The 13882-nt window shown below is 40.4% G+C and overlaps 1 protein-coding gene across 5 annotated transcripts in view; it reads right to left on the bottom strand.

Annotated features, from left to right (window-relative positions):
• Positions 1 to 13882, bottom strand: part of LOC113587343 (probable E3 ubiquitin-protein ligase HECTD4) — an 87723-nt gene that overhangs the window by 43607 nt on the left and 30234 nt on the right. For all 5 annotated transcript variants that reach the window (XM_035530083.1, XM_035530085.1, XM_035530086.1 and 2 more), the window contains exons 23-25: positions 9383 to 9487; positions 942 to 1105; positions 596 to 841 (exon numbers count right to left, since the gene is read on the bottom strand). In XM_035530083.1, coding sequence (XP_035385976.1) covers positions 596 to 841; positions 942 to 1105; positions 9383 to 9487 — 515 coding nt within the window. The remainder of the gene's footprint in view (positions 1 to 595; positions 842 to 941; positions 1106 to 9382; positions 9488 to 13882) is intronic.

Genomic DNA, 13882 nt, shown 5'->3' with positions numbered 1-13882 from the left:
ATATATATATATATATATATATATATATATACATACATACTTTATATATATATATATATATATATATATATATATATATACACATACATACTTTATATATATATATATATATATATACACACACATACATACATATTTTATATATATATATATATATATATATATACACACATACATACATATTTTATATATATATATACACACATACATACATGTTTTATATATATATATATATATATATACATATATATATATATATATACATATATATATATATATATATATACATACATATATATATATATATATATACATATACATACACACACACACACTATACATACACACACACACACACACACACACACTATACATACACACACACACACACAATACACACACTATACACACACACACACACACTATACATATACACACACACACACTATACATATACACACACACACACACGCACACACACAAAACTGTTACCAATTATTATTATTATTTTTTTTACATTAACAGGTTAAAAAAACAATGAATTACAGTTAAAAACCTTTCAGTCTTCGCAGCCGTCTTTATGTTATACACTCACTTGATGCTAGGTCGAAATTGAGGACGCGCTCTGCCAGAGAGTTCCCTTAGGCGGCCCATTATGCCTGGTGGAAGACGAATGCGTGGCAAGTCACAGTACACGCCAGGAATTTGTCCTGGCGTGGGGATGAGAACATCTGTGGGGTAGGTGAACTCCCGGTCCTCCTCAATGGTGAGTGGAAGGGGAGAGGGAGAGGGCGTGAGAGCAGGAGAGATGGCACCGTTTGCTTCCACCTGCCATTGGCATCTGAAAGTGAGAGGAGCCATGAAAGAATAGGCATCAATTTTAATTTTTTAAGGATCATATTTATTAACTGAGAAACGGGTCACATCCCAAATCAGGTCACCTCTGCAAAAGTTTGGAGCAGAGCAGATCATGACAAGCTTCTTCCTCTCGTGTAATCTCAGGACCATTGTAGAGAATGCGCAACATGGAGCAGGCCAGAACAGACAGGCCCAAAGCCAGATCAGCCAGAAAGGGCAGACCCCCAGAGACATCCTCTGAAGACTCCTGGAACACACAGCCATATAAGTAGGTAGTCAATATTAGAATTATTCACCTCATCTGCAAGCAGAAGAATAAAATAATGGTAATGTTTTAAAAAGCATGACCATTTAATGCCATCTAAAAGGCACAGAAATAAAAGTACCAAATAACATTAAAGTTACACTGCCTGGCGAAAAAAAAAAGGTAACACGTTCTAATATTTTGTTAGACCACCTTTAGCTTTGACTATGGCATGCATTCGCTGTGGCATCGTTTCCACAAGCTTCTGCAATGTCACATTTATTTCTGTCCAGAGTTGCATTAATTTTTCCCCCAAAATCTTGCATTGATGAGAAATTTGGACCACTGCGCAGTCTTCTCCAGCACATCCCAAAGATTCTCAATGGGGTTCAGGTCTGGACTCTGTGGTGGCCAATCCATGTGTGAAAACAATGTCTCATGCTCCCTGAACCACTCTTTCACAATTTGAGCCTGATGAATCCTGGTATTGTCATCCTGGAATATGCTTGTGCCATCAGGGAAGAAAAAAAAATCCATTGATGGAATAACCTGGTCGTTCAGTATATTCAGGTTGTCAGTTGACCTCATTGTTTGGGCACATAACTTTGCTGAACCTAGACCTGACCAACTGGAGCAACCCCAGATCATAGCACTGCCCCCACAGGCTTGTACGGTAGGCACTAGGCATGATGGGTGCATCACTTCAGCCGCCTCTCTTCTTACCCTGATGTGCCCATCACTCGAACAGGGTAAATCTGGACTCATCAGACCACATGACCTTCTTCCATTGCTCCAGAGTCCAATCTTTATTCTCCCTAGCAAACTGAAGCAGTTTTTGCCGGTTAGCCTCACAGACAAAAGGTTTTCTTAAGGCTACACAGCTGTTTAGTCCCAATCGCTTGGGTTCCCTTCGCATTGTGTGGAAATGTTCTTAATTTCACTATTAAACATATCCCTGAGTTCTACTGTGGTTAACATCTTTGACACAACCACAGGTTGTTTAACAAATGAGAAGCTACTCACTGCATCAGTTAGGGTTAAATAACTTGTTGCCAGCTGAAACAATCACCCATGCAGTAATTATCCAAATAGGAGGCTCTTACCTATATGCTTAGTTAAATCCAAGTGGTGATCTTTTTTTTTTTTTTGGCCAGGCAGTGTATAATACACTTAAACTAAATGCAAAAAAAAAATTAAGCATTTGACTTCCTAGTTAACACAAACACATCTATATATAGCAATTGTTGCTACATTTATTGAACAATAAACACTCGATGTCTTAAGATGTCAGCAAAACCAAACAAAAAATGATAGACACAATGCCTGCATTCTACCATTCAAAACTTTGAAGTCATATTCAAATCTACTGTAAAGCTAAGCAGGTAAGAGTATCACATTATAAAACAAAACAAAACAAAACAAAAAGCAGTTCCTAATGAATCTGTGATATTTACATTGTATTTGTTATTTGTAAAGGCTGTTCTTTTTTATTTTGGTATATATGGTATATATTGGGTGATAGCTAGACTTCATGCAGCTAAAAGGGTGGACAACAAATATATGTGATTTCCATGCAAGAACAACATGGAACAGTCTAACGATTGCAGGCAAAACAACATTCTGTGCCTCTTGGAACATTTGGGGAGATTAACCTGCTGCTGAAGGTGCTCGTCATCTTAACAAGCTGGTGGTGGAGAGAATGAGAGGTGTTATTTAGAAAGATCACTAACTTGGAAAGCATCCTCCTTTCCACCATTGACCTAAGTACCTAAGTAGGTCCAGCTGAATTCCATCTCCTATGACAGAGCTGGCTTTCTTGACAAGTTGTTCAGTTTTTGAGTGTCTCTCACTTCTTGACCACACCACTGTGTAGAACATGACACAGGATACCACTGACCAAACATCTGCAGAACCTTGTTGCAGACATTGAAAGAAAGTAGTCACTGCAGTAAGTAGAGATGACTGTAGCCCTTCATGTAAAGGGCCTCTAGGTTCTTGGTCCTCTCCAGCCAGTTCCACACTTCCCTTCTGTTGATCTTACATTTTTTTCTGGACCCTTTTAATCCCCATTTGTTCCCACTCTGAGTGCTATCAAATGTCATTAATGAAAGCCTTTAGGTCTCTAGTAATCCAGGGTTTATTATTTGGGAAACAATGCACTGTGTGGGTGGGGATGACATTATCCACACAGAAGTTAACATAACTTGTGATGTATTCTGTCAGCTCATCTATGTCCTTATCTATGTCCATGTGGTTCAGTTAGAACCTCCCAGTCCATAGCTTTGAAATGGCCTCTCAGAGCCTCAGGTACATCATGTGAGCATCTACTGAATGTCTTGAGGGTAGCAAGCTGCTGCTGAACTAGATTACTGGGGGGAGAGGTGGAGGTCATAAAGAGTGGAGCTGTATGTGTCCTTAATGTTGGAATACATTAAATCCAGGATTTTACTGACCCTGGATGGACAGTCAACAAACATGAACTTGAGTGCAACATGTAACACTACCGATCATTATATTATCAACTATGTACTAATAATGGACAAGCTTGAGAACCCAGACACCGCTACCCATGACCGAAGATGATCACAACAGTTGTTTCATATTTCCTTCACTAGATGAAAGAGATTAGAATCTCTGACCGACAACAATGCAATATACACTATACCTTTGGAAAGATAATACTGGCTTTCATTTACATCAGTGATACACTTATCTCTTCAGCTAGATTCAGCAATCCAGTGTTAAAGACCAATAAAAATGAGTATACAAGTTTACTCATCTAAGTTTATGGACTACTATGAAACAAAACAAATCCTAAATTTATAGGCCAGTAATGGATTGTTTTTCATGACTGTCAAATATTTAGTGTTAGTATAAATCTATTTTTACATGTTATTAAACCACACAGCTCGCAACATTTATCTGAAGCCCTGGGTTTAATTGGTTAAATTGCCATCTGTTTCATTTTGAGGCTTGCCATCTTTGCAGGACAGTAATGTCTGGAAGTTTTTTTTCCATGCTTGTCACCGCATTCATCTTTATTCTTTTGTGGTTTACAGCAGTTAAACAGATTTGTTTTATGTGATGGGCTGAAACTAAGCACCACAATGTGAGTACTAACAATGATACTGGAAAAGCAAGCTCTTTTAAAAGTGTCATGAAATTGTATTACCCTTATCTTTGAAACAAATCAAAAATGAGGAAATTTACAGCTGTGAGGCAATTTTACAAAACTATGCCAGCTACATTACTGAAATTATAATTTAGTAGCTGAAAATCATAGTATTTGAAAGATACTGACAGAGACAGTCTCTTTTACTTTGTAGCAAAGACACTGCCTTATTGGCTTTTGGTGTGACTTTGTATATTGGGGGCACAGTTAGTTCTGCCCCTGTGAAGAGTTTGCCTTGGGCATATGTTTAACTTGCACATACATGTTTGTCTTTTTCTGCCAAGTTCTACTGTGGACATAATTAAATAACTGTTTTTTTAGTTTCTGGTCATTATGTTTCTGTTGGAAAACAAAGGTTTGTAAAAAAAAAAGTGTGTAAAGTTGGTAAAATACAGCTTTGAAACTTCTGTACTTAATTGACCTTAATGATAATTAAGGTACTGCCTATGTCTCTGGATTACTCTCTGCCTGTTCCCTATTGGATCCTGCTACCTGTGGATATTATTTTGTATGTACATGGACTATGCCTTTGAACAGCTCCAGTTCTCTATGAAATTGCACCCATTATACTGCACGAGTCCCGTCTCTGTTCGTGTCCAGAAGCTGGATTCAAATTGAAGCGTTTCAATTCTTTAAACACCTGCTGGGCTTGGGTGGACCAGCAGAACTGACCCGACGCCTTCCTGGTCAACGTGATCAGTGGGGCTGCAACTGTGCTAAAGTTCCTAACGAACCTGCGGTAAAAATTCATGAAGCCCAGGAAACATTGGACCAGACGCACCGAGGTGGGTCTAGGCCAGTTCTCTACAGCCTGCATCTTGGTGGGGTCCATGCACAACTTATTGTGGGAGATGACAAATCCCAAAAAGGTGATAGTACAGGCATGGAACACTGACTTCTCCAGCTTGATGAAGAGGTGGTTCTCGAGCAGAACCTGGAGGACCCGCCTAACATGGGTGACGTTCATCTACCGTTTGGCTGTATATTAGGATGTCGTCTAAGTAGACGAACACATATCTATCAAGGGCCTCCCTTAGGACCTTGTTAATGTACCGCTGGAAGACGGCAGATGCGTTCATCAACCCAAATGGCAAGACCAGGTATTCGTTGTGATGAACGCCATCTTCCATTCGTGTCCCTCTTGGATTCTCACTAGGTTGTAAGCTCTGCGCAGGTCCAATTGGTAAAACTGGAGGCCTGCTGCAGTGCCTCAAATGCTGAGGTCATGAGAGGCAATGGATAATGGTCCTTAACAGTCACCTTGTTAAGGCCCCGGTAGTCTATTCTTCACGACAAAAAACAAAACAAAAAAAACAACAACTAAAAAACCCTGCGCCAGCCGGGGAAGCAGATGGCCGGATGAATCCTAGGGCTAAGGCTTCCTGGATATATTCTTCCATTGCCTGACGTTCGAGCCCCGAAAGGGAGAACAAGCGGCCTCTAGGGGGACTGGAGCCCAGGAGGAGGTTTATGGCCATATCATATGGCCGGGGGGCAATAGTTGGGCCTTCTGTCTGCTAAATGCCTCCCTAAGGTCCCAGTATTCCTGGGGAACTCGATACAGGTCTAGACCGTCGGGATTGTGATCAGCCCCAGACGGGGGTTTGGGTGGCTGCAGGCAGGAGGCCTGACATGTTGAATCCCAAGACAGCACCAACTGGCTCAGCCAGTCTACCTGAGGATTGTGTTACTGAAGCCAGGGGTACCCCAAAATCAGCTGCAAGATGGAAGCATGGATAATGCACAGTACAATGTGTTCGGTGTGTGCACCAACTTGCAACGTGACTGGTCTGAGGACTAACAACTGCTGGCTCGAGGGACCAGCCATCAATGGCAGCAAATGGGTTTGTCCAGTGGGACCAGCGGCAGGGCTAACTTGTTGGCCAACCCAGCGTTGAGAAAGTTGCCTGCTGCTCCAGAGTCTACAAATGCCTGGAGACGTGTTTGAGACGTTCCCCAAGCCATTGTGGTGCTGAGGAACAACCCTTGAGCTCAGGGAGGACTGGTTGAGTCTGTCAGAGGTCCTCCCTTCCCTGACAAACGTTGTCTTTTCCCTGGAGCTAAGGAAAAGCTGGGTGGAGATGATCCGAGCTTCCGCAGTACAGACACCTCTCTTCCCGCATATGAACGTGGCACTCACTCCAGGAAAGGCGGGTGTGTCTGAGCTGCATTGGCTGGGATCCGGACTCCCCCTGCTTGTCAGGCACATGAACAGGGCGCGAGCGCCTCGACTGATCTCTGGTCCCCGTGTTCAGTGCCTCTGCCACATGCGATTGTCAAAACGCAATACCAGATCAATCAGGTTGTCGAGAGAGGCGGGAGTATCACGGTGGACCAGTTCGTCTTTAAGCTCCTCGCTTAGGCCCTGGTGGAAAGCGACCATCAGCGCTGTGGGGTTCCATCCACTCTTGGCTGCCACAGTGCGGAATTCAATTCACGTAATCAGCCACTGCTCTTTTTCCCTGAGATATATTAGAGAGATGGGAAACCGTCTCCTCTACAGTGACTGGATGGTCGACAGTCTGCTTAAGGGCAGCAGCAAACTCTGCTGCAGTGGAACAGACGTCAGAGCCCGCCCAGTCAGAAGGGAGATTATGTATGCCACCTTTGCTTGCTCTGTGGGGAACCGAGGTGGCTGCTGCTGCTCAAAAGCCAGTGAGCATTGAAGGGGGAACCTCACCAGCATAGCGCTCAGGGGCAGGGAGCAACAGCTCTGAACATGAGGTGGGCAGGATTTGGGCTGGCTCTGCTGCTGCTGCCACAGCCCCAACTGCCTCCTGACTAGGGGCAGCCGGAGGCACTGGTGTTTGTGCCAGGAGGTCTGTTCATGTCAATCAACTGATTAGTCAGAGTCACCTTTACCTGTTCCAGATCTAACTGTTGAGCTGGGTCCATGGCTGGGTCTTTCTGTAAGGTGGGCTCAAACCCAGGTCAGCTAGGTGATGACACCAACAGCCTACTGGGTGAGCAACCATGCTCTAATGATGGTGGGCCTGTGTGCAGAACAGTTAGATCTTGGATCAGGTAAAACAAAAGGAAAAACTAAACACCATGCCGAGCGTGGGAAAAAGAGAACAAAGGACAACACGGGAAGAATGGCAACCCCGGTGCACTGGGGAAAACCAAACTAAAACTTCCCAAACAAAACCAGAAAACGGGGTGGAACTTTAATGACTAAGGGAAGCCTCGGGAGAGAGACAGACTCAAGAGGGTAAAACTGGAGAGGGGACATGTAAAAACACCGACACCCTCACAGGGAAGAAATGATGTTTAACACAAGGGCTCACAGACCTCAATACCTGAAGTTACCAGCTAGGAGCTTGGCTCAAAACTTTAGCAAAGACCCAGCACTGAACGACTAGGTCACTGGGCTTTTATAGATCTAGCCCAGCTGTTGGGCATCAAGCCTGATTAGTAGTGTGGTTGACTCGAGGCCTCCCTCTGGTGGCCAGAGGGCGCCTTGGCCTGGTGCCAACCCTTACAATTGTAGTGTCCATTAGCGAGGAGAATGGGCCCCGCCTTTGAGTCTTGGTTCCTCTCAAGGTTTCTTCCTCATGCTCTAGGGGGGTTTTCCTTGCCACTGTCATGTTTGGCTTGCTCACTGGGGGCTTGGACTCGGACATGTGTAAAGCTGCTTTGTGACAATGGCTGTTGTAAAAAGCGCTATATAAATAAATGACTGGACTAAACGATATTAAGCTCACTGCTAATAGGCTAAAATGTTATACTGGGGAATATACTGTAATACTGCAAATAAATAATATGCCTTCTCTTGTGCACAAATGTTTATTTAGACTTACAAAATTTCACACAGGAAGCATTACAAACTTTTTCCAGCAGGAAGCATTTGTGATGGAAACATCGTAGTCTACCCTAGAAGCCGCTGAGCCATCACTCTGCTTCCAGATCATAACTACACCCAAACAACTCCACATAAACTTCAGCTAAAGTAAGCCTCTTCCATTCCATTGTGTCCAAAAGTATTGGTGATCAAATTACTAAAAATATCCATGACTGCATCAGTTTCACCAAACAGTGTTACAAGTACGCGCTACAGCTTATCCGGCTAGCACGTACCAGAGGTCTATTGATTTGCACGTTGGTCACTCCCTTACTCAGCGGATGACCATACAAGGCAAATGAGCTGTCTACAGTGTCAGCAGAGTGACCACCACTTCTTTAACCAGCTGTCACCCGCTCCAGGTGCATCTGGTAAACACTTTTGCTAACATGCACAATTTGATGTCTAATGCACTATTAGGCCTCTTTTCCCTCGTAACACTTTTTAATACCTCATTAACATGTATTGTCTGGTAACTAAAGGCTTGAGTATTTTGTGTTAGGTTACAGAGGAAATGAAGCAAGGATATAAAGAACTTTACTTACATTCTATACACTATTTAAACATCACACGGTTGCTTTGGCGGTAAATAAATTTATGACAAAATCTGAAGTTCTCATTTTAAAAAATCCTTTTAAAAGGGAGTTGTGCAATCACTGTATAAACAACAAAGAAAAACAGTGTACTCAGTGTGGGATTTCTGACAAAGGGTTGGTTGCATGTGGACGGCTGATAACTAGCATGCTGGTAGTTACACTAGTTCTAAGACATGTGTGGCTGAATGGACTGTATTTTAAGCATATTTGATGCTATGAAGTGATTCATTTTAGTATGCCAGAATGGCTAAGGGGAGCAGGTGGAGAATGAGGTTTTAATAAGTGCATTTATTCGTTATTCATCCATTATGTACTTGTAAAGTGCTATAATTAACAAAGAAGGTGACAGAAATAAAGTGTATTATTATTTTTATGAATACAAATTGTCAATTTTGCCAAGCTGATTCTGTAAAAGCTTAAAAACAAATCAAAATGATAGTATACAAGATTAACTTCAGTCCAGAAATGTTTAACCAAAAAAAAAAAAAAAAAAAGAAAAGAAAGAAAAGGAGAGCGAGAGACTGCCATGTTCCAGGTAATTTATGGCTAAGTTTGGAACTATCCAAAGACGGTAAAACTTGCCATCAAGTCAAAGAACGTAACAACATAAGTAAACTTTCTTTGTTTTGAGACCAATGCTACCACCTAGTAAAATGTAAAAACATGCTTGCCTGTGCTCGGACAGTGCAGGAGAAACCCCACATGGCTTTGTCCGGAGTATTGTGCTCACGGCCACTTCTCATCTCGAAGGAGAATGTCACCGTGTCTCCTTCCACCTGGATGACAACAAAAAGATGCGACAGTGATTATGTATGTTCGGAAAGTAGACTTTGATTGATGTATTCTGCACTTAAAACTTGCTGTTTGATTTCAGGTCGAGTTCACATTTAAACGTGAATTTATTTATTTATTGTTGTCTAGAGCATATAAACGAATGATTTGAATATACTTTCCCATTTGTATACTTTACTCAATGCATGTGAACTTCTCTTCACATAACGTTGTGCATGATTAGGCAACATAATAAACAAACAACCACAATCAATACCCCCCCCCCACATTTCTAAGTTCTTTTGTGTATTCAATTTTAAAAAATATAAGAAATTTGACTAAATGACCAAGTGCCAGACTCAAAACACTTGACTGTAATGGCACTATGCCAAACAAAATGTGCAGCATTGTATTTAATTCCTATTCATACAGTTAGAGTGCCGATTATTAATGCTGCACTAAATACATCTATACCCAGTCCAATCAAAATCGATGTAACCGAGACCCTAATTATTAAAGACCCATACCTAGAAATGACTGACTAGCCCCAGTTATGAGACCAATTGTATAACGAAAACTCAACTGTAAACATTTTTAAGTTTCATCAATACAGGAACTAATTGCTTGCATTGAGTTAAAGACTTCAATAATAAACCACAAAAGAACAGCAACATTGTATCAATAGTCTATATTTATTTATAGTTTCTTACTCTAATGCCTAAATTTGCATTTCTTATGGCAACTGTTTGTGGCATTCTGAGATCCTGCTCTATTACTGCAGTTGTAAAGTCTGCCATCATGTTCACTCCGAACAAACAAAAAATACGACTTTTAAATACATTTGTTAGCTAAATTGTGCATGTGGAGAATTTGTTGAGGACTTGCATGTGTAAACAAAGAGAAAAGAGAAAAGATTACCCTATCCACTTCAGATTCTTCAGAATACTACCAGACAGGTTTAAATTAGTACTTTTTCAGAGTGGTTTTCTATTATGGATTGTTAATATGCAAATGAGGACAGTGGCACAATATAACATGCAAATAAATACACTTGTAATCCACATTTATGCACGACAAAACATTACTGCGGCACTAGTGATAGGTCGTAGGAATTTGGCCATAAATCTCTTCCAAGAAAAGTAGACAAAAAACAAACATTACAGAGGTCAGAGCTAAAGGCTTTAGTTATTAAAACCAGTAATCATGAAGGTCTTTGAACGTCTGGTCCTAGCAGAGCTAACAGGTTTGTTGATGTGGTCAACTTGGCCCTGCACCTCATGCTACAGCTTTTCAACAGTCCTGGAACCTACGCTAGAGTTCTGGTTGTGGACTTCAGTTCAGCTGTCAGCACCATAGTGCCAAAGATGCTGCAGGTGGACTGTGGATTTCCTCGCAAACAGGAGACAGCAGGTGCGGCTAGGTAAACACACATCAGATCCCTGAACCATCGGTGCTGGAGTACTATAAGGTCATGCTTCCTCACCCCTATACCAATGACTGTGTCTCTAAGGAACCAGCTGCAAGATCCTGAATTTTGCAGATGACACTACTGGGCCTCACTGAGTCTGAGTACAGACTACAAATTATTCCCCTGATGAAGCTTTGACCTGGTTGTGCAAAAAAGCCATAAACAGCATAGCTATCAAGATGGCCTGCCTTTCTGAACCTCAACCCCCTCTCCTTAGGAGTCATAAATTCATGGATGGGAAGGCGAAAAGCTTACCAGTCTGTTTATATTTCAAGACACTGTGACCATAAATTCCAAGACTTAAATCTCTCTCAGGACAACCAACTTTTCTCACCCCATAGATTCACAAAGTAACAACTTGGCATTTAATCTACTATGATGTAAAATGATAATCAACCAGTAAGATATGGTTATTTTAATATAATCTCCAAATTGTGATGTTTGCTCCTGTTATTTTATAAATATCTGCTGTCACATTATTCTGTTCATTAGTTGTTCCTTTTTAATTTGCAATATTCACCCAGATTAATGACCTCGTGCATGTTTTAAACAAATTGTTACTCACTCCTAGTTGTGCTTACCAGAAATCCTATATGCACCAATTAGACAATATCGTGAAGTTAGTCGTTTGTAACTACTAGAAATTAGGGAAGTAATTAAATCAATTATCCATTTGCTCTGCTCCTCCCAGGGTTTGTTCACAAACCTAATTTGAAGACCAGGAGGCACAATTGGGTATTAATGTATGATTTGCTTGGTTTGTTGTACTATATTTTAATTTTTACCAATTTCATATTGTTCATGTGTATTCGTCGGAATTTGTCCATCATGTCTTATACTGAGCAAACCCATCTGGTTAAGACTGGTGTTTCAATACACTACCAGAAACAAACCAATTATTTGGAAATGTCTGCCAGAGGAGGCCTAAATGGCTCTCCTTCAAGACAGCTCTGAAGACCCAATCCCAATCAGTTTGGAATCAATAGTAACCAAATAACAAAATAAGGTTAACTCTCTCCTCTTGTCTGTGATGCAGCCTGTGATATGTGCCACAAAGGCTGGCCCTTGTTCCTCTGAGCTGCCTTTTAGAGTACAAGTATGCTTGCATCACAAATTTTGTTTGATAAGTTTGCTTTGTTGTTCTTGTTTGGTCGATATGTAGACTATCCAGTTGGTCAGTTCCAGAGGCTGGTTAAAACAGTTTCCTTTCTCTTTAGTTTTTTTAATCCCAATTAGCTAACTCATCCACCACAGATCACCTGCATTAAATTCTAAATTCTAGTCAATGTTTGTCATGCATGTTTTTCATACCTATTCAATTAATATCCCTTGGATTCGTCTGTGAGTCGAGAATGATATTCTAATGTTTAGTAGATGAGACAGACAATCACGCATCAAATTAGTGACTTTCATGAGTTGAGGCTGAACTATTAATCTTTAATAATTAAAAAAAAAAAGTCCCTATTAATCAGGGTGGTGCCCTTATTAATTTTATCTGTTGTAACTGACAATCCATTAAAACCGCTACACTTTCTACCACACAAGCGTGATAATAAGAAGAAGCCAATATGAAGTCAATATCAAGAAGCCAATCCTGACTTTTTTTTTTCTTTTTTTTTTTTTACATTTTTGCATATTTTATTGAATCATTAGCAAGCAACAAAGAGGCTATGAATAAACTCCCAGAACCCGTATCTTCATAGCAGTAAGGTTGAGCAGGTTCTAGTGAAGACCACAGGTGAAAATGTTTATTTAAGAGCAGACACCAAGCCTAGGCAGAGTCTGTACCATCATGCATGAGTTATGACTGCAGAGACAGGAGAGGATCACACAGTAGGGTGTCCGCGCATGACTCAGGAGTTCATGTCACTGCTAGCTCATGAAATGTTAGCTGACAAAGTACATAAACCTACAAAACTACTCAGGACTATTGAATTCTCTCAGAGCAATTTCTCATCATGTTTATTGGTAGACACATCAAATTAAATGTATAAACAAATATACTTTTAGGGAATCACCTTTTGCACACTAGGAAAGTAATAATCTGTTCTATGTTCTATTTTCAAAACTCTTTTTGCTTTACACATATGATGAGGTTCACTGAGTGCACTGTAAAGGTTAGGGAAAGTAGCAAATGGCAAATTACTTAGTTTTACCTGGTTTATATTTTTCCTCTATGTAAACCGAACAATTTTGTGTTTGCCATTCGTATCAACAACCACTTAGCATCGCTACACCAGATTTGTAAAAATAACTTTTAATGACTCAGTTCACAAACAGATGTTCAGCACTGTAGTGAATTTTGTACTTTTAAAAAATTGTTAGTTACAGATGTTAAATTTAATCTGGGCACCACCCTGATTAACACGGAAAATTAAACAAATTTAATTTAAATTAGACTAATTCAGTCTCAACTCATGAAAGTCGCCAATTTGATACGTGATTATTTCTCGCCTACCAAACATTATATCATTGGCTCACAGACGTAATAACTAAGGTATGTTTATCGAATAAGCCGAGATAAGAAAACATGCACCACAATCAGTGACTAAGATTATATTAATGATCAGAAGTGGCTAGTTCAGTAGAATCATTATAATAGACTAACAATGTAAACATGCTAAAGTTAATACAAACAATTTGTGGTGGATACAGGTAACTAGATAAGCTAATAACTTTTTTACAAATACAAATTTGAGAAACAAACTAAACAGAGTGATTTACGCAATCTATTGGAGGAATCAACAGGTAATCTACTTATCGATCAAGACCAACAAACGAAACTGAATCAACAAATTTGTAATAAAAATATGCCTACAGTCGAATAGGAGGATCAGGAGAGAAAGCCATTGTGAACTGAAGTGGGGAACAAATTAAGAGTTATGAGGCTGTGTCACAGGTGAGGTTAAAAAATGAACTAATCTAATTTGAT

Source organism: Electrophorus electricus, chromosome 9, assembly GCF_013358815.1.
Source record: "Electrophorus electricus isolate fEleEle1 chromosome 9, fEleEle1.pri, whole genome shotgun sequence".
NCBI classification, from domain to species: Eukaryota; Metazoa; Chordata; class Actinopteri; order Gymnotiformes; family Gymnotidae; genus Electrophorus; species Electrophorus electricus.
The sequence above is the reverse complement of the archived record's forward strand: the minus strand, read 5'-3'. Positions and strand labels throughout refer to the sequence as shown.